The sequence below is a fragment of the Schistocerca cancellata genome, chromosome 2, assembly GCF_023864275.1.
Source record: "Schistocerca cancellata isolate TAMUIC-IGC-003103 chromosome 2, iqSchCanc2.1, whole genome shotgun sequence".
NCBI lineage: Eukaryota > Metazoa > Arthropoda > Insecta > Orthoptera > Acrididae > Schistocerca > Schistocerca cancellata.
The window spans coordinates 632,746,804-632,769,096 of NC_064627.1; the positions used below are offsets into that span (position 1 = coordinate 632,746,804).

Below are 22,293 nucleotides of genomic sequence, written 5' to 3' on the forward strand. Positions count from 1 at the left end.
AAACGGACATTTCTCAGAAAATACAGTCGTGCAACAAAATGTGACATGTTGTCACGAAAGAGATATGCGCCCACTTTATGAAATTTAGAATTCTGAATAGTGCTGCTATGGACGCTTGATAATTATATAATAGTCACTAAATGTAAGGGAGCTGCTTAGCTGACGCCTTTCGAATACATTAATCTTCAGAATATCTGCAAAAACAGAAATCAAAAGTAGCGCAAAGATGGTAGCTAATGGACAATCAAGAAAATTCAATGAAAAGTGGGTGCAAAACACTTACCAAATCAACGTGAAGAACTTCACAAGGGCACTGTAGCGTCGGAATAATATGACACATTCCAAAGCGTAACTGAGTGCGCAAGGCATAACGCCTAAGGTAACGAAGTGTCCAATAGGTGGCGCTAGTGGCTACAAATCGTAGCGGTTGAATGCATGAGACAAATGTAATGTAAAATGCAGGGAAGATGTAAAAGAATGGTCAACATATGATGAACCACAGCCACACAAACAAACATACAAAAACTGACACTGCTTATATAATATTGCTAAAACATGCAGTATATGTAACTGAAAGTACGGGTAGGGGTGGGGCAAAAATGGAGGGGGGGGGGGAAATCAATGAGAGGGATAATCGTATTGTACTACAGAGTTGATAACACATCGTAGCATTGAACACATGGCAGAAATATAATCAACATACAGGGGAGACGCGAAAGAATGGTCGTACATACGATGAACCACAGCTCACAGAAATAAAATGAAAAAATGTAGCAAAACGGATATTTCTCAGATAATATACTAAAACAATACGGTATGTGCAGCTAAAGGTAGGGATAGGAGTGTGGCAGAGGGAAAGTGGGATGGGGTATAAAATCAGTGGAGAAGGATAAATTTACTTTATTACAGACATAACAACAAATCATGAATACGCATTTAGGCTGAAACAATGCATTAAAGTTTGTACAAAGGCCAGGACTCGAACTTGGGTATCCTATTCACTTAGAAGATATGCTAACCCTACTCCCTGCCTGGCACTGCAGCTGACGTAGCTGCACATATTTAGTACCTTTTCCTCCCTAATACAAGAAAGTGTAAACATATTTAAAAACAAAATTATATTTCATAAAAAATATCCAATTATAATAAGATTAGGATGTGACATCATCAGAGCTACACTGAAATGATATGTTTATGTTTGACGTAGTTGCCTGTAAAGAGGAGGCAGGCTTTAAAATCGATTTGAAATTTTTTTTACTTTTTATTGTAGGATAAGTACAATATGAAGGAGGAAGGTTTCATTCAATCAGTTAGTCATCTAATGTGTCGTGGAAAGAAGTACATAGACAAAATTGTGCTAAAACATCCTTTAACTTTTGGAAACAGATGAAACTGGATGGGGTCAAATCGGTACTGTATGCAGGATGATTGTTGGCAGTGAATCCGACCATCTGGATTGTTGCGGATGTCACAGTGCTGATGCGTGGTCTGGTATTGTCATGTTGCAGGTGATGGTGCTTTGTGTGTGGATCAAGTCTTCGAATTTGTGATTTCAGTATCCCACACACCGACATGTTACATTACATGCTCCCATCTGACACGCTACATTTCGGAAACCTGCAGTGGCAGAGGCAGGCATAAGTGAAATGGGAAAGTCGAAAAATACCTAGTAATAACCATCCATACTGATTTAATTTAGAACGACCGAATAAAAACTTTGTAGGGAGGGAAGATGACATAGTGAGAGTCATTAAAACTCTATTACGTAACTTTAATGTCGATTTTGATTCTCTGCACTTGTCGTAGCTCCTTGTTACAGGCCAACACCAGAAATCTGACATTATCACGTTCTGCACTTGGTATGGGAGGGTTCTCGTAACCATGCTTATTAACACCGGTAATGAACACCGTTCGCAACACGAGAAGTTTTACACTGGCTTTGGGCTTCTTGAATATCATCCAACATTATAGGAGGGGCAACAGAATGAGCTGGATACCTTCAGTACTTACCACAACATAAGGCGTCAAAATGTTTCCACCATACTTTTAATATTTTTCAGACTCAAATTTGCGTTGGATCACTGTCTACAATGCACAATCCGATTATTATTCATTTCATTATCTTGTACTGGCTAGCACCACGTAGTAACGATTTCTGTAGTACTGCCTGTCTGGGAGTTAATTCCATCTGAGTGCTGACAGAAAGGGCAACGTGGTCAACATGTTCCTCAGAAGCCGCTATCGGCTTTTTGTGTTCGATAGGTGCGGAAATTTACTGTCCTGAGAGAGATCAGAGTGAAGAGGCAGCGGTTTAGAATACTGGAGGCCACCCCCATAGTGCCGTAGTGTAGACAGAGCTTGAGGGGATTGCTTCCTGGTGGGACAGAAAAAAATTCAGAATAGCATTCCTGGATAAAGTGTATCAGAGACGAAAAAACAATGGTCACGAGCTGACCTCCAAGGAATCTTCTGGTGGAAAGTGCTGTGGCACGTTTTCGGCCATAAAGCAGACATCTGTTTCATTGGCGGAGTGCTAAATATATAGGAGGGGAAATAGCAACTTACAGAAAATCTTCTGAAAGGAGTGTGGGCTTTAAGTGATTTGTTAGCAGATTCACAGCCCATGTAGTTCGAGGTAATATTTCCATAACACTTCTGGGATTTGTCACATACGTAGACGCCAGATGTCCAGAAGGGGCATGCTTTGGCGTGGAGGACCAGTCGAGCACGCATTCCTGTCAGGATCAATGGAAGACAGTTCCTACCAGAAATCGACCTAGAGATATTCCTGGCAATAGCCACAATGGAGAATTTGGTTGTTGGATTTTAAGAAGTGTTACTTTTCACGCAGAGAGCATTATATGTCATTTCTCTGTGACAGAGTTGTTTTTCTGTTTATTCTGGTAATCATTCTTTAGTTGTCTGTGGAGTCTAGCACACTGAAGTGCTTCTTTGTGGGAGAATACTTGAGTCACATTACTGTTTCTGGCTAGTGACGAAACAGAAATGTCGCCTTGTAATCTGTCTTTTATCGAGGTGATTTCAGCTCTAGGAGTTTCCAAACGATGTGCTTCCTGCACAGTGTTGGTAGGGAACTACAGGTACTCCACACACGTCGTCTGCATAGTGGCCAATTCCGCAACGAGCAGATCACAGGTCGTGTGTGCACTCCGGATCGGGCGATGGGGAAACACACTTAATTGGTTGTATTCCGTTTGATTATACACTGCTAAATTTCTGAAAGTACCAGTCAGGGCGAAGGTCTTCTGTTTCTCAAAGTTAATCAATATTAGTCAACTTCGTCTCCGTTTAATAACAGGGGGGGGGGGGGGGAGTGGCGGTGTAAAGAAAGTCAAACAAATGTTCTGCCAATCCCGAAATTACATGTAGGGTAGAATCTCACATATTTATACAGTTTCTTGCACTCTAAATAAAATAATTTTCGGTATTTACATTGTGATTCATTCTAGTAGCATCCCAAGAGGAATGATTGGCGATGTGCTAAATTATACTAAAACCACATGATACTTCTTTTAATGGAAATCCCTATGCATAGGACGTCAATGACAGGGTCATCCCAAACATTTGTAAGCGTGGGAATTCCAATGCGGTAACAACATTAGGAAACCACACATACACATGCTGTTGTTACAAACACGACGGATAATGACGACAGATACATTATCTAGTATTTACAAGCTGGTCCTTTACGCAATTTCATTGTACATTATACATAAGTCATCAAGCCGTAAAATGGCCACAATTGGCACCAAGGCATAATCTGCAATTGTCACTAAACAGTAATTTGTACTAATTATCTGTATAGGTTGAAACCTTCCCGTCTCCTCTATATCTCTTTTGTTACGAAACCTTCCCTTCCACGATAACCTAAGAAGCCTTCCCTTCCGATTTCTATCTCTTGCTTAATAATAACAAATTAAAGCTTCCCTTTGAAATTAATTCCCTTTCCGAATAATAATAATTGCAATCTTCGCATACAAATTTAAATGCTACTTATTAAAAGTGATTTTCTGATTATTTAGACGAAACATAGAATGTGTCGTCGTCGTGGCCCTCAGTCGTTACCTCCAATAACCCAAAACTGTTCCTTAACTTTTTTACAGTTACTGGATCGTCATCTGACTGCTACATCGAACTGCGACATGAATATACTCACTCTGTTTTACTATACTCTATTAGATGCTGGTGAACCGTCATAATAAGTGGTTTATTACCAAAGCTGACGTTATTCTTTAATTAATTTGACTGAAGTTCCGTAATTCATAGTTAAACTTTTTCTTGACAACAATTAAATTTTACGTTGATGGTATTTGGGATCGATTATAATCAGTAATGCAATAGTGCTGGGAAAAATTAATTATATTCTGAAAACGATTCTTCAAATATTTACTGTTGGTAATGAAATGATTTTACAGACATTCAGATGGGACTTACTTTTTACTATAATCTTACAACTAGCATTGCGCAAACATACCTTCAGTATGTGATTGAGTTTCTCAGAAAAAATAATTCAATAATATTAATTCCTCTTACGATAATAGTTAGCTGATGTCTCTGTACATCCGTTTATAATCTCTTGTTAATGATAGCTGGTGGCTGGCAGGCACACCGCTCCTCTCAACCTCTCGCTTGAGGCCTGCTACCGACTCGCCTCACATCTCGCTTACTACTGACTTCCTACCAACGCTAAAGTGCGGTCTCTCCTGCCAACAATGCTTTCTGGTGCAGACAATCCGTGCTACCATTACAAAATGTATCAATGCGCGGTCTCTCCCACTCTTTTCTTAAAATGTATCCATACGCCATCTCTCCGCCCTTTTCAACTTTATATCAATGTGTGGTCTCTCTCGCCAACAATACTTTGGTGCAGACATTCCCTGCTACCACAATTATTTCCAAAATGACAAATATTAATTATTCCTACTTATTCCTAGTAATAAAATATAAACATCTTTCATAAATTATGGTTTGACAATAGTCAATAGAAATATACACGTCTTACAAGGTGAGTCTCTTAGTACATCATAGCAAAGGAATCATTGTAATCATCAGGGTTGCCCAGCTTCCAGATAATGGTTCCTGAAGTCCCTAAACGAGAATCTCGCTACAAGAATGGTTTTACTTCGTCCTGTAGCCACCATGTAATAACTGGAGGTTGCTTGTGCAACGTGTATTTAATGAAGCCTTCGAATGCAATATCTGTATCTGTAGATGGCTATGTGCACTGCCACTTATACAAAGCGGTTACCAGAGATCCAATTTGTTCACCAGTCCTTCGATTTCTCACGGTCCTCGTTGTGTGCCGGCTCACAGGTGCATTAATTTGCAAAAAAGAACTAAAACAGTTTCCGCCCCCAAATCAGACTGAAAATCCTTGGTACCGTCGATTTGCAATAGTATTTTGGAACATTATGAATCACCATGAAGAAAATGAAATTTTGACAAATAGCCAAAACGGATTCAGAAAATACAGGTCTCGCGAAATAATGAGTGCTGTCGCCAGGGGACGTCAAACTGATTCCATATTTTTAATTTTCAAAGTGACTTTTAATCATATTCGGTGACTGTAAAGTATCGTCTTAGTTGCGTGATTGCGATCGTGCTTTACTGTCAGAAAGATCACAGTTCGCTGCAGCTGATGGAAAACCGTGGAGTAAAACAGAAGTAATATCTGGCGTTCGCAAACGAAGTGTTATAGCCCCTCCGTTCCCGACCTACATAAACGATTTAGGAGACAATGTGGGCAGATATCTTAGATTTTTTGCAGATGATGCTGTATTTACCGTTACGTAACGCCATCAGATGATAAAAATGAATTGAAAAATGATTTAGAGAAGATATCCGTATGTTGCCACAAGTGGCAATTGACGCTGAACAATGAAATGTCTGAAGTAATCCACAAGAGCACTAAAAAGGATACGCTGGATTTCAGTTACACGATAAATCACACAAATCTAAAATCTGTAAAATCAACTAAATAACTGAGGGTTACGATTACGAATTACTTCAACCTCAACGATCACATGGATAATTTTGTGGGAAAAGCGAACAAATGCCTGGAATTTGTGGGCAGAACACTTACAAAAAGTGGCTCTAAGCACTATGAGACTTAACATCTGATGTCATCAGTCCCCTGAAACTTACTACTATTTAAACCTAACTAACCTAAGGACATCACACACTCCCATGCCCGAGGCAAGATTCGAACATTCGACCGTAGCAGCAGCGCGGTTTCGGACTGAAGCGCCTAGAACAACTCGGCCACAGCGGCCAGCTGCAGAACATTTACAATATCGAACTGTGACAGATCTATTAAAGATCTGCTTGTCCACCCTCTTCTGGAGTACTACTGAAACTTCTCTTGAAACTTCAGTCACCAGCTTTCTCTTCGCAGTGTGAAAATATTTTATGGTGACCACTTATACAGGGAGAAACGTTCATCGTAATAAAGTAAGAGAAATCAGAGCTCGCATGGAAATGTATGAGTGTTTGTTTTTCCATCACGCTTTTCTAAAGTGGAACGCTAGAGAAATATCTTAAAGGTGGTTCGATCAACCCTCTACGAGAAATTTAATCGTAACTTGCGAAGTAATAATACAGATTTAGATAGAGAAAGAATTTGAAAATGGCTGTGTGACTGATTAAAAAAACTTGTTTTCCTTAATTGTCATGACTCGCTTCGTCTGAAGACGAAAGTAACAGATGTGATCTTTCAAATTTAAAGAAACTTAAATTTCTTATAAAACTCTGTTGTAATTGAACGGTATTCAAGAACAATGTCTTATCTGGTACAGAAAGACGTATCATTTTAGATACCAATATAGGAGACTTGGATGTAACACATTTTATTAATACACTCCTGGAAATGGAAAAAAGAACACATTGACACCGGTGTGTCAGACCCACCATACTTGCTCCGGACACTGCGAGAGGGCTGTACAAGCAATGATCACACGCACGGCACAGCGGACACACCAGGAACCGCGGTGTTGGCCGTCGAATGGCGCTAGCGGCGCAGCATTTGTGCACCGCCGCCGTCAGTGTCAGCCAGTTTGCCGTGGCATACGGAGCTCCATCGCAGTCTTTAACACTGGTAGCATGCCGCGACAGCGTGGACGTGAACCGTATGTGCAGTTGACGGACTTTGAGCGAGGGCGTATAGTGGGCATGCAGGAGGCCGGGTGGACGTACCGCCGAATTGCTCAACACGTGGGGCGTGAGGTCTCCACAGTACATCGATGTTGTCGCCAGTGGTCGGCGGAAGGTGCACGTGCCCGTCGACCTGGGACCGGACCGCAGCGACGCACGGATGCACGCCAAGACCGTAGGATCCTACGCAGTGCCGTAGGGGACCGCACCGCCACTTCCCAGCAAATTAGGGACACTGTTGCTCTTCGGGTATCGGCGAGGACCATTCGCAACCGTCTCCATGAAGCTGGGCTACGGTCCCGCCCACCGTTAGGCCGTCTTCCGCTCACGCCCCAACATCGTGCAGCCCGCCTCCAGTGGTGTCGCGACAGGCGTGAATGGAGGGACGAATGGAGACGTGTCGTCTTCAGCGATGAGAGTCGCTTCTGCCTTGGTGCCAGTGATGGTCGTATGCGTGTTTGGCGCCGTGCAGGTGAGCGCCACAATCAGGACTGCATACGACCGAGGCACACAGGGCCAACACCCGGCATCATGGTGTGGGGAGCGATCTCCTACACTGCCCGTACACCACTGGTGATCGTCGAGGGGACACTGAATAGTGCACGGTACATCCAAACCGTCATCGAACCCATCGTTCTACAATTCCTAGACCGGCAAGGGAACTTGTTGTTCCAACAGGACAATGCACGTCCGCATGTATCCCGTGCCACCCAACGTGCTCTAGAAGGTGTAAGTCAACTACCCTGGCCAGCAAGATCTCCGGATCTGTACCCCATTGAGCATGTTTGGGACTGGATGAAGCGTCGTCTCACGCGGTCTGCACGTCCAGCACGAACGCTGGTCCAACTGAGGCGCCAGGTGGAAATGGCATGGCAAGCCGTTCCACAGGACTACATCCAGCATCTCTACGATCGTCTCCATGGGAGAATAGCAGCCTGCATTGCTGCGAAAGGTGGATATACACTGTACTAGTGCCGACATTGTGCATGCTCTGTTGCCTGTGTCTATGTGCCTGTGGTTCTGTCAGTGTGATCATGTGATGTATCTGACCCCAGGAATGTGTCAATAAAGTTTCCCCTTCCTGGGACAATGAATTCACGGTGTTCTTATTTCAATTTCCAGGAGTGTATGTACAATAATAGGTAGCATCAGTTCTTGGGTCGTTGCTCATCCGACCAAGTGGAAATGAGTACACCGTTAGACGAAGTTAAAACATCACAGGTTTACACTGGGTCGGACGAGCAAAGGCCTAAAAATTTTTATTTTGTGATAAAAATGAAAATGTGTTTTGTGCTAAGTTACAGACCCAATTTACGCCGCAACATATTTCATTTAGTCATATCTTGATAATTTTTTTATATATGTCCAAATAAAAACGCATGTAAAGATTTTCATACACTAATTTTATGGTAACGTGTCACTTGAATATTTATAAGTATGATTGGATTTTTGCCAGTGGGTGGCCAAGCAATTTTGTAAGTGTTTTATACATTGACACTCACTTTCAGCAATTGTTGCTTAAACATTTAAAGGTAGTACTTTCATAGGCCACGACTCTGTGTGACACCCTTTAAACCTGCATCGATAGGCTTACACCGCCTAGCGTGATCAGGCCTTCTCCCAGCACACACGGTAACGCTGGCCATTTCTCATTTGGTATTTCAGCAGTTAAGATCGAAACTGTGCAACAAATGATGCTATCATTTATTGATCATAATAATAATAATAATAATAAAGTCTCATCTATTTGTATCTAAAATGGTACGTACCTCTCTCTCAAGAACGTTTTGTTCTGGAACATTGTTTATTTAGTACTGACTTTTGTAATAAATTTGCGTTTCCGTGAAATTTGTAGGTAACATCTTACACATTTGCTTATTATAGGCCATTAGATGATAGGTGAAACCTGAAACGCAATTGCATTGCGTTTTTCAATTATTTCCAATAATTATTTTGATCTCCACTCGTTTTTAGAACGGACAATTGAAAATACACCATGACACAATTGTGCTCTGCTTCTTAGATGTGTGACATTCGCTTCAGTTGAAAAAATTCGTATTTTTTGTCTTTCAGCTTCCGACAGGAGCCAATGCCAAACTAATTCCAGTCATGGTGTGGATTCATGGAGGGGCATTTATGATGGGCTCTGCAAACACGGATCTTTACGGACCTGAACACTTACTGGAACACGATATTGTGCTGGTGACTCTCAATTACCGTGTGGGTGTACTAGGTAAGGCCACTGCGTTCGGCTACATATACGCTATGGCGTTTAGTACGACTGTTGTTCTAGTCATCGACTGTGTATTCATAACATGATGTTATCACCTGTTTGTTTGCAGGTTTCTTATCAACTGGAGATGAGGTGATCCCCGGGAACGTTGGTCTCAAAGACCAAGTGATGGCCCTCAAATGGGTCAAGAGTAACATAGCCAACTTCGGAGGAGACCCACAGAATGTCACAATATTTGGCGAAAGCGCTGGCGGGATGTCCTGCCATTTGCTACAAATCTCTCCTGCAGCTAAAGGTTTGTCACTATAGTTTTCTGCTTTCCTAACAGTCATTTCTTGACTCTTTGGGATCTTGGAAATTTGATTAATACGTACTTCATCGTAATGTGACGTCGCGAGAAATCTCAGGTGCTTAGCTACGAGCGTGGTTGTGCAGTGGTAAGACACTGGACTGCTTCTCCGCTGGATGGTGGTTCGAATCCGATGGTTCCTTTGACATGGTGCTCCGATTTCCTTCTCCTTCGTTTGTCATTTCATCTCCAAAGACTACATTGTTGGCGGGCTGTTAAGCAATAAATGTCCTTTTTCTGGTGCATAGGCGTCAAGTTCAGCACTCTACCAACGATTTATTGCCTATGAGATGAACTGTAAGACATTTTACACGACTTATTAGTTAAAAAATCATTTATCGACATACATGGCTCAATTCTCGCCCATCCTACACCTGTAAAATTGTCTTGTAAAGATCTCATCTCTCTTTGAGTCAAGAGATAAGTTGAAAAGCCTTACCACTCCTACAATTAGTGATGTAGCCGCAGCAGCACTATAATTCCCTTAAGAGAAAGTGAGTCTGACCACTGGATATGAAAACGAGCATCGTTGAAGGTCAAGGTACTACATAGAAGTGGTACCTAACTTCCAGAGACATCTCCCCCAGCCGGCCGAAGTGGCCGTGCGGCTAAAGGCGCTGCAGTCTGGAACCGCAAGGCCGCTCCGGTCGCAGGTTCGAATCCTGCCTCGGGCATGGATGTTTGTGATGTCCTTTGGTTAGTTAGGTTTAACTAGTTCTACTAGGGGACTAATGACCTCAGCAGTTGAGTCCCATAGAACCATTTGAACCATTTGAACATCTCCCCCCAGAGAAAACACGATAACAGAGCTACACGTCACAGGAAAATCAGAACACGTTACGTTTTCACAGAAAGAAAGTTTATTCTCTTTTACCAGTTGCGTCTCTTCAGGCAAAACCAGCTCCAGTTACTAGCTCCACGATTTAATACAGGTACTGCCGACCGATCACTTGCGCACTCTCCTAGCTGCAAAACCGAACGGTGTGGCACAGAGTTAGCATATTGGACGCATATTCTGGAGGATAACGGCCTAGATCACCAACATTTCACCATCATATTTAGGGTTTCCATCACTTCCCTGAGTCGTTTAAGGCAAATATCTGGATGATTGCTTTGAGAGTGCACAGCGGAATTCCTTCCTTGTGTTCCTTCTCTAATGATGTCGTTGTCGATGGGACGTTACACACTAATATTTCTTCATTCGTTTCTAAGCCGCAACATTCGCCTGCAAAAATAAAAATTAAAATCACCTCAAAGACACAGGGAAACATTTCGTACCGAAATAAAATAACCTTTCATACTTACAGTACATCACTAAATTCCGACTTCAGAACGTGTAAAAGCTCCAATTATGACCTACATCAGACGGCCCATAGCAACCTCCCCACATCTTGGAGTATAGTCCGACGCTCAGATCTCAAGAGCTCCAAGTACCTCGTAATCTGTTTTTCACCCTACAAATAATGAGCTGTTGGCTCTAAATTCAAACGCTGTTTCTTGAGTTGTTACCAATTTCTCCAGAAACCAGCGCTTGTCTTGTTTATGCTGTCTCCCAGCAGGATTTCAGAAGTCATTATTTCCCACTTAATGTTACGGGGAGAATATCTGTCATCGTCGGAAGGTTTGTAACCATTAATTGAGCTTACCGCAACACCAACAACTTTCCCAGTAGTCTGTCATGGAGGAGAAATCACATTGTTGATGACAGCAACAACATAGTAATCGAAAAATAAGAAAACTCATTGCACATGAACCTCTTGAGGACGTTTACTTATGGGCAATGAACAATATTATTACATTTAACATAAGGAAAAGTGTTGTGGCGTAGCAAGAGCCACGCCACTCTGAGGTAGCCGAAAGGCACGCGATTTAATGCAGACGGGCGTGAATTCTGGAACAGGATAACTATTGAATGGTAGCAAGAAAAGTACGTAGCGGCGTTATACTTAACTTTTATTCTCTGATGAATACAGCGTTCTTCTTGAGACATTTATACTATAACTCTCAAAGTAGGTAAGGCTAATGGCGCCTTGCTAGGTCGTAGTCATGTGCTTAGCTGAAGGCTATTCTAACTGTCTCTCGGCAAATGAGAGGAAGGCCTCGTACGTCTAGTCGCTAGCAATGTCGTCCGTACAACTGGGGCGAGTGCTAGTCCGTCTTTCTAGACCTGCCATGTGGTGGCGCTAGGTCTGCAAGTACTGATGGCGGCGACACGCGGGTCCGACATGTACTAATGGACCGCGGCCGATTTAAGCTACCACCTAGCAAGTGTGGTGTCTGGCGGTGACACCACAAAAAGATTGTCATGGATATTAATTTGCAGAGAGAAAATGATTCATCTACAAATTTGGTAACAAATTTCCTAGGAATGGCTATTGGTTGTCAGTTTAAGTTATGTGAACACACAAAGATACTTGCAAAAAGATTTCATCAGTATGGTAAGTCCTGATTGTCTCGTCATCAGTGTGTAAAAGCTAGTGTCTCTTAAGTGCGTACTACTCGTACGCACACTTAGTGCTTACCTACATAACTTCATCATGGGGAACAAACGCCAAAAATCGTAGACACTTTTCAAAGTACAAAAAGGAGTATAAAATAAGAAAAATACCAATTGCATTCATCATAAAGATGTGCTTAAAATATTTGGATTTTTAGATACACCACGAGAGTACCTTTACCAATCCGTAACGCACATCCAAAATAGCTAATGGACCAAAATCTAAACAGAAATTACATTTGACAAAAAAGAATAAAACTCAGAAGAGCTGTCTAGCAAAGAATTAAATTGTACATTAAATTGCTTGGCGAAATTGCAGAGATAACCACAACAATTACACTCCTGGAAATGGAAAAAAGAACACATTGACACCGGTGTGTCAGACCCACCATACTTGCTCCGGACACTGCGAGAGGGCTGTACAAGCAATGATCACACGCACGGCACAGCGGACACACCAGGAACCGCGGTGTTGGCCGTCGAATGGCGCTAGCTGCGCAGCATTTGTGCACCGCCGCCGTCAGTGTCAGCCAGTTTTTCGTGGCATACGGAGCTCCATCGCAGTCTTTAACACTGGTAGCATGCCGCGACAGCGTGGACGTGAACCGTATGTGCAGTTGACGGACTTTGAGCGAGGGCGTATAGTGGGCATGCAGGAGGCCGGGTGGACGTACCGCCGAATTGCTCAACACGTGGGGCGTGAGGTCTCCACAGTACATCGATGTTGTCGCCAGTGGTCGGCGGAAGGTGCACGTGCCCGTCGACCTGGGACCGGACCGCAGCGAACACGGATGCACGCCAAGACCGTAGGATCCTACGCAGTGCCGTAGGGGACAGCACCGCCACTTCCCAGCAAATTAGGGACACTGTTGCTCCTGGGGTATCGGCGAGGACCATTCGCAACCGTCTCCATGAAGCTGGGCTACGGTCCCGCACACCGTTAGGCCGTCTTCCGCTCACGCCCCAACATCGTGCAGCCCGCCTCCAGTGGTGTCGCGACAGGCGTGAATGGAGGGACGAATGGAGACGTGTCGTCTTCAGCGATGAGAGTCGCTTCTGCCTTGGTGCCAATGATGGTCGTATGCGTGTTTGGCGCCGTGCAGCTGAGCGCCACAATCAGGACTGCATACGACCGAGGCACACAGGGCCAACACCCGGCATCATGGTGTGGGGAGCGATCTCCTACACTGGCCGTACACCACTGGTGATCGTCGAGGGGACACTAAATAGTGGTACGGTACATCCAAACCGTCATCGAACCCATCGTTCTACCATTTCTAGACCGGCAAGGGAACTTGCTGTTCCAACAGGACAATGCACGTCCGCATGTATCCCGTGCCACCCAACGTGCTCCAGAAGGTGTAAGTCAACTACCCTGGCCAGCAAGATCTCCGGATCTGTCCCCCATTGAGCATGTTTGGGACTGGATGAAGCGTCGTCTCACGCGGTCTGCACGTCCAGCACGAACGCTGGTCCAACTGAGGCGCCAGGTGGAAATGGCATGGCAAGCCGTTCCACAGGACTACATCCAGCATCTCTACGATCGTCTCCATGGGAGAATAGCAGCCTGCATTGCTGCGAAAGGTGGATATACACTGTACTAGTGCCGACATTGTGCATGCTCTGTTGCCTGTGTCTATGTGCCTGTGGTTCTGTCAGTGTGATCATGTGATGTATCTGACCCCAGGAATGTGTCAATAAAGTTTCCCCTTCCTGGGACAATGAATTCACGGTGTTCTTATTTCAATTTCCAGGAGTGTATATTGGACCTTGGGAGTTCGGAATTCCCTATTGAGTAATTTATTATGTAACCGAAGCGTTATTTAGGCAAAGCAGAATAGCCGTTAAAGGGCATCACACCATACATCGGCAGTACAGTATCATTTTTTCTCCGGAAACCTTACGCCGAAGCTCTGCAGTGGGTAATATTAACATCTAAATCTCGTTCTGATTTCATAAACTTACTCCTTGAAGAAAGATAGTGATTCAGTTTTTTAGGCAGACAAGTGGGAAGTTGAGGTACAAAAAATAAAACCTGAACATGACCGTTATGATCCTGTCGTCAGCGGACAGTTTGTGTGTAGAGCGACCAGTGAATGGTTATGAGAAACTGGTGGACAGTGTCGCACTGGCTTTTTACTTTCTGAACTATCTTTTAGACCTGGAAGTATGTTAACGCCTGCAAATAAGATTTATGGTTTTTGGGTTGAAGTGATGGCACTTTGGGAAAAGTACGAGAACTGAGACGTTATTTTATAAAGTTGCAAGAGCTATATATTCTAATATAACTCGTCTCCGTTCGAACAGTCCTCGGAGGGCCTAACGGTACCGACCGACTACCATTTCATCCTCAGACGATAGACCTAGGCGGCGCGCTACAGTAGATCGTTAAGTCATCGGTCAAAAGGGAACCTGGTGTGCCTGACGGGATACGTTTAACTGCTACGGTAAATGAGGCGACGCTCATCATTTAGCCCTGAGACAGACTTTTCTCTTGAATAAAAGTGTTCGACAATGCCGAACTGACGAACTTTGAAAAACTGTTCTTTTATAAATTCTGCAATTAAATGAATTAGGGAGCCTAGGAAGGCCCAGATGTGCATTGTACGGAGGATGCCCGTCCTCCAGCAGCTACCGTAAGCGTTCTACAAATCAAAAAACACGGCTACAGTCTGGCATCGGCGCAGAAAATTGTTCATAATTTGGGCTGCCAGAGTGACAAGATGATGAACTGCAGAGTGGTGCTTATGAAATCCATGTTGTGCGTTTGTTGGCAAAGTCAGAGATTCAAGCGTTCTTACAAGCCAATAATTCATCATGTCTTTCATCAAGTTGCAGACACTGCTGTTGAGGGAAACTGGGTGGTAGCTGGATGGAAGATGCAGATGACCTTGTAGGTAGAGCAATCACAGCTAGATATCTATCTTGGCTATTATTAAAACGGTTCAGCTATATTTAGTCCTTTATCACTGAATCATTACGGTTTTCGTGACACTAAAAGCCGTACCTTCAGGTGAACATCTGCATAACAACCCTGTGATATACTCTAGTATGGTAAATTAATACAAGATTTAAAACAAAACAAAAAGGAATTAAATATGAAGCTTTTACATGAGAATATCAAACGTTGTACTCACATAACTAAAACATTATAGTAATAAATGAAAAGCACCAGTTTGCTTTTGTTCTACAATATTACTTTTATTGTTAACCGGTTTCAGTTTACAAGGCGACCTTCAGACATTTACTGAGTATTTTAATGAAAGAAGTTAAATGTTAGCAAACAACATTCGAAGAGAAGTAACACATCTAGACTGAAGTAGAAACATACATAAATAACATCTTTGCAATGAAAGAGTAAAAACTGAACAGTACACAAATAGCAACGGAGTAGACAGGAAAACCTTTAGCACAAAATAGAAACAGCAAGCCTACATAACAGTGTCTATTAATAAACAAAACTAATAAAATAAAATAAAATTAGTACTAGACAAGGCTGCATCAGCAGGAGGTATGAAACATGGAAGTGATACACAACCAATTAAAAGAAGAGACAGTTATCAATGTAAATACAGATACATAAGGAACTTAAGCAATATTAATATGATAAACAGAAATAAATAAATCCAGGAAAATGGATGTATTTGAGGGAACCTACAGTTTGAGAGTGTGGTGGTACTGCATTTTAACGTTAACATTATAATCAAAGCAGTGACTGTGTAACAGTTTCCATTAAATAAATGAGCAAAGTAAAATATGAACAGTATTTGATGAGACAACTACAAGGGGTGTTAACATGTACAGAAATACAAGTACCAGTTAAAAGAAAGCGTTAACTATTGAAACTAAAGTCTGTGTGGAATACAAAGACAACTTCAACAAAACCAAACAACTTAATGAATACAGGAAAATGGGAATATGTAGGAAGAGAGAGCGTTGGAAGTAATGAACAACAAAGATGATTATATGAAGTTTAGGAGAGGGGAAGTGTTGAGCTGTGTCTGGTCATTTAGGATGAGATCTGGACTGTGAAGATGTCTGTTCATTTTTAGGGCTTCCGGCAAGTTAGAGTATGGCCTTTGTTTGCTAAGTGAAGTACATGGGACACTGGCTGGTAGTTGTGACCCTCACTTAGTACATGCTCAACAAATGCAGAATCTGAATTATGCAACCTCCAGCTACGTTCACGTTCAGCCATCCTAGTTGATATGTCTCTGCCTGACTGACCAATGTATAATTTGTCACAATCAGAACCGGTGATTTTGTATACCCCACTGTTGGCTAAGAACTGGATCTTGTCTTTGCTATTAAAAACACACTGCATTGCTGTGTTCCTGACATAGTAGGAAAGCCTATACTTGCAGGATTTCAGTGCTTTGGCTACAATCTGTGATACCTGACCTAGAAATGGTAGTGTACACCATTTCTTACAGACAGTGGATGGGGAAGCAGGTGGGGCGTAGAGGAGGGGTATAATTTTCCGTGTTTGCTTGCTGTGCAAGCTGTGGTCAATAAGAACTGGATTGTAGCCATTGGCTGTGGCAATAAATTTTATTGTATCTAACTCTGCTTTAAAATCATCTTGGACATGGGAATAGATATGAGAAGGTGTACCATTCAGTGGAAAGCTGCATGTTTGTGAGCTATGGGGTGCTGTGAGCTAGAAGGTATTACTGTGTCTGTAGTTGTTGTATTTCTGTAAATTTTGAAACAATGTGTGCGTGTACTGATGTCAATGGTGAGATCTAAGAAGTTTATGGATGTGTTGCCAATCTCCATAGTGAACTGGATATTTTTATGTTGATTATTTAGGTTTTTCAAGAATGTGTTGAGTTGTCTTGTAGTACCAGTCTACATACACAGGACACCATCTACATATCTAAACCAGTATTTGATGTTTGCACTCGAAGGTTCTGTTTTTAGAAAATTTTGTTCAAAATGGTCCATAAATATTTCAGCTAACATTGGACTAAGAGGGGAACCGATAGCTAAGCCATCTAATTGTTTATAAAGAGTCCCTTAGAACTGGAAATAGTTCTGTGTGAGGCATGTCTGTGCGGCCAGTCTCAAGTCATTCAATTCTACAGGATTGACTTTAGACTTGTGCATCAGCTCTGTCAGAATATCAATGCATTCTGCTACTGGTATGTTAGAAAACATTAGAGCGGAAATGTCCAGAACATTTTTACCCATCTTTCGTTGCCCGTCACAATAGAACACCAGTAGAAGGCGGTACGTCATAGAGTGAAACAACTGGATTCCAGAATAGTGGATCATACCATAGTGATCCATTGGTAAGGAGAAATTACATGAAAACTATTAAGATCAAATTTTGGGCCAGAATGAAAAACCAAGAAGTGGCTGCCACAAAATGGAGGGCCGTTATATCTGGACCAAATCCAACAGGTAAATAGCTACTGACGGAAAAGCAGAACCTGAAAACAGCACTACCGCTTGTCCCATCTACATGAAAGCGCGAACAGGGGACACGGCCGCATGCTGTGTCATACTGACGGCTGGCATGTGGAAAAGCTCGCGCATGAGCTGATGATGCGCTGGCTCCACCGAATGACTGGTACGATATTGCAGTGCTTCTGCTATTCTGATTACGACTCAAAGTTCCTTTGGAAACGCATTCACGTCCAAAGGAACAGGCAATGCGGCAACTACAGCCGGTTTGAAATACATTAAACGTATACACAATTGCGAATATTGACAACCGCCAGCTGTAGAAAGGAATGGCCACAGTGAAAATTTGTACCAGACCGGGGCTCGAACTCGGATTTCCCGCTTATCGCGTGCGGTAGCCTTGCCATTTGGCTACTAGAGCACGACTCAGGGCCAGACCCAACCAGGTCAGGCGTTGTACTTGAATGTCGCTTGCCCAGTATCGGCAGAACCTGTGTCCAAAGGAAATTCGTATCGTGACAGAATAACACAGGCACTGCAATATCGCATTTCTCTGCCGATACCGGGCAGGCGACTTTCAAAGTACAAATTCTGACCTGTACGGAAATATACACAATCGGTGTACGAGTCCAGGTGGTAGACGCGTGGTTGACGACATACAGACGTTTTGGTGCTGCTGTCAGTCGTACACGTATAGCCAATGCCGTCACGGTAGCTCAGCGTGTTCAGTCACAGGACCGATTGTCCTCTGTGATAAAAAAAACTGAGTAAAGGAATCCACGATCGACTTGAACAGACGTCCTATGACGTTTGCCCAGACTAAACGAATCGACCAATGCCGAAAAAAATTATTTAAAAAAAATGGAAAGCCAACCGCTCGCGATAAGCGAGAAATCACGGTTCGAGGCCCGGTCCAGCACAAATTTTCTTCGTCATTCAATTCCACAGCTGATGGATGTTATTATTCGAAATTACGAATACATTTAATCTCGATTGATTGGTGGTATTTTGGGGATACATGAATGGTGAATGAGAACATGAAATATTGGGATAAAAAGTCAAAAACTTTTTTTGAATAACAGTCCGTAGAATAACAATATGTTAGTGACAGTTGACATATTTTTCGTTAATAAGGCCCGTGCGTTATGCTAAAGCTAGAGAGTAAAAGAGGAACATCATATGCATATATTACGGCAACGAAACAGATCTGCCGGCAGTGTCCACTGAAGAAACCTTAAAACTTTAAAATTCTAAACATTATTGTTTCGTGAAAATGTTTTAAAAATTTCTTCTCTTTGGTAGTGGAAAGAATGCAAGACTGCAGTGAATTTGGTAGTTACTAAGAGTAGATAAAACTTAAGAAAATTTCTAAAAAATTAAAAACATGCTCGAAAGCAAGACGGGGAAAACCTAAGACAATAAGAAGAGTGCATAGGAGGTGGGGAGGTGGTAACGAAGGGGGGGGGGGGAGGGAAGAAAATGGAATGGTCCAGGAGGAACAAAGGGGGTTTAGGTAAAGAAAGTACAGAGTATTAAGTCAACTAAATTAGTAAAATTCTACTGTGTCTAAGTTTCCCAAAATGCTACGGTGTCTCAACCCCGTTTGTCCATTCCGGGATTGGTGCGGAAAACGACTAATGGATCTCATATTTTCGACCTCCTCTAGGCTGCTTAAAGGATGGCCCTTGTTTTAACGAAATAAAACTCTGAAGTTACTAGCGAATTCGGTGACGAATACTTCTGCTCACGAAAGTGGGTACTCAAAGGATAATCTGAGTTAGAAACACTAAGATGTTCATTAAACCTGACGCTAAACGTCCTGCTTGCTTATGCGATGTTGCATATAGGGCAAACATTGCACGTGATGCAATACAGCTCAATTTTATTATATTCAGAACAAGTGGTAAGTCCTCTATGGCCCATACGTTGTGCCAAAGTTAGTAGGAATGAAGAAAGCAGATTCAGTGTTTTTAGACCTCAACTGTCTGCCCACATTTCTTCTTTCTGAAGATAGCCCTATTAATACAGTTTTTTCTTTAGAGTCATAATTCGTCTGACTGGTTTGTTGCGGTCCGCCGAGAATTTCTGTCCTGTGAAAACCTCTTCATCTCAGAATAGCACGTGCAACCTATTTGCTGGACGTATTCCGGTATCTGTCTTAGGCTACAGTTTTGCGCTCTACAGCTCCCTCTAATAACACGTAAGTTATTCCTTGAACAGATGTCCTCTCATCTTGTCCCGTATGCTTCTCAGTGTCTTACATATTCCTTTCCTCTCCGATTCTGCACAGAACCTCTTCATTCCTTACCTTACCAGTCCAGCTAACTTTCAACATTCGACAGTAATACCGCATATAGGACTTCGAACATCTCGCACAATTTTACATTGTCGAACCCTTTTTCCAGATCGACAGATCCTATGAACGTGTCTTGATTTTTCTTTATTCTGACTTCCATTATCAACCATGACATTAGAATTGATACTTTGGCGCCCGTTTTTTTTTTTTTTTTTTTTTTTTTTTTTTTTTTTTTTTTTTTTTTGTCATCAGTCTACTGACTGGTTTGATGCGGCCCGCCACGAATTCCTTTCCTGTGTTAACCTCTTCATCTCAGAGTAGCACTTGCAACCTACGTCCTCAATTATTTTCTTGACGTATTCCAATCTCTGTCTTCCTCTACAGTTTTTCCACTCTACAGCTCCCCCTAGTACCCTGGAAGTCATTCCCTCATGTCTTAGCAGATGTCCTATCCTCCTGTTCCTTCTCCTTATCAGTATTTTCCACATATACCTTTCCTCTCCGATTCTGCGTAGAACCTCCTCATTCCTCACCTTATCAGTCCACCAAATTTTCAACATTCGTCCATAGCACAACGTCTCAAATGCTTCGATTCTCTTCTGTTCCGGTTTTCCCACAGACCATGTTTCACTACCATACAATACTGTACTCCAGATGTACATCCTCAGAAATTTCTTCCTCCGGTATTTGATATTAGTAGACTTCTCTTGGCCAGAAATGCCGTTTTTGCCATAGCGAGTCTGCTTTTGATGTCCTCCTTGCTCCGTCCGTCATAGGTTATTTTATTGCCTAGGTAGCAGAATTCCTTTACTTCATCGACGTCGTGACCATCAATCCTGATGTTAAGTTTCTCGCTGTTCTCATTTCTACTACTTCTCATTACCTTCGTCTTTCTCCGATTTACTTTCAAACCATACTGTGTACTCATTAGACTGTTCATTCCGTTCAGCTGATCATTTAATTCTTCTTCACTTTCACTCAGGATAGGAATACCATCAGCGAATCGTATCATTGATATCCTACCATCTTGTATTTTAATTCCACTCTTGAACCTTTCATTTATTTCCATCATTGCTTCCTCGATGTACAGATTGAAGAGTAGGGGCGAAAGGCTACAGCCTTGTCTTACATCCTTCTTAATACGAGCACTTCGTTCTTGATCGTCCACTCTTATTATTCCCTCTTGGTTGTTGTACATATTGTATATGACCCGTCTCTCCCTATAGCTTACCCCTACTTTTTTCAGAATCTCGAACAGCTTGCACCATTTTATATTGTCGAACGCTTTTTCCAGGCCGACAAATCCTATGAAAGTGTCTTGATTTTTTTTTTTAGCCTTTCTTCCATTATTAGCCGTAATGTCAGAATTGCCTCTCTCGTCCCTTTACTTTTCCTAAAGCCAAACTGATCGTCACCTAGCGCATTCTCAATTTTCTTTTCCATTTTTCTGTATATTATTCTTGTAAGCAGCTTCGATGCATGAGCTGTTAAGCTGATTGTGTAGGCTGTAGGCTGCGGCATGTGTGCCTTGGCGTGATCATATGACGGTACGTAGATCTTACAAAGAGAAAAGGTATAAATGGGAAGAGAAACACGGATAGCAACAGTATGCAGCTAGGTGTTCGATCAAATGGCCTCAAATGAGCGTCATGACTATTCCAGTGAGCTGGAGTTCTTTTCTCGGAAAGAAGGCCGAAACATTTTGGAGTGGAGTGTAAGAGATCAAACCCCTGTCGAGGGTGTGACTTCCTTGGGCCTTCAACCAACTCCACGGTGGAAAATCGATTGACGATTCGCTGGACAGGGAGGTGTCGTGTGGTGTCACTGCTGTAGAGGATCTCCGAGTTGGAGAATGAGGAGAACGTTTGTCATTGTTCGACTCCTTAGTACTTTCGCGTTTGTCAGATGTAGATCTGGACGTTTGCTGACTTGATGAGCTAAAAGTCGTCTCAGATGAATTTATTTTTATATTTCCGTTCTTCTGTGTACGTCCATCTTTTCAGAGATGATTGCGGGATCTCGACTGTTCAGTAAAGAATGTCAAATCAAACACCTTTCAGCCGGACAAATTTCCAAACGGTTACTTTATTGGACTATCAGTTTCGGGGATGTTTTGCGCCATCGTCAGGCCTCCTGACCAACGTGTAGGAAGATTACAACCTCCGTTCCAGTCAAAAGAGGAGTGAGCATTCACAGACGGGTATCTGTAGATTTTTGATACAGGCATCACTTCAAACATCATCTAGTACCTACAGCTACCAGTCTTTGAACGCTGGCCCCTATTTTGATTGGAACTGAGATTGAAATATTCCTACACGTTAGTCAGGGGGGCTGAAGAT

At 42.5% G+C, this 22,293-nt stretch overlaps 1 protein-coding gene across 1 annotated transcript in view; it reads left to right on the forward strand.

The window, feature by feature from the left end:
* LOC126162298 (juvenile hormone esterase-like) overlaps positions 1-22,293 on the forward strand; it is an 85,264-nt gene that overhangs the window by 26,975 nt on the left and 35,996 nt on the right. The window contains exons 3-4 of the mRNA XM_049918717.1: positions 9,244-9,403; positions 9,513-9,698. Coding sequence (XP_049774674.1) covers positions 9,244-9,403; positions 9,513-9,698 — 346 coding nt within the window. The remainder of the gene's footprint in view (positions 1-9,243; positions 9,404-9,512; positions 9,699-22,293) is intronic.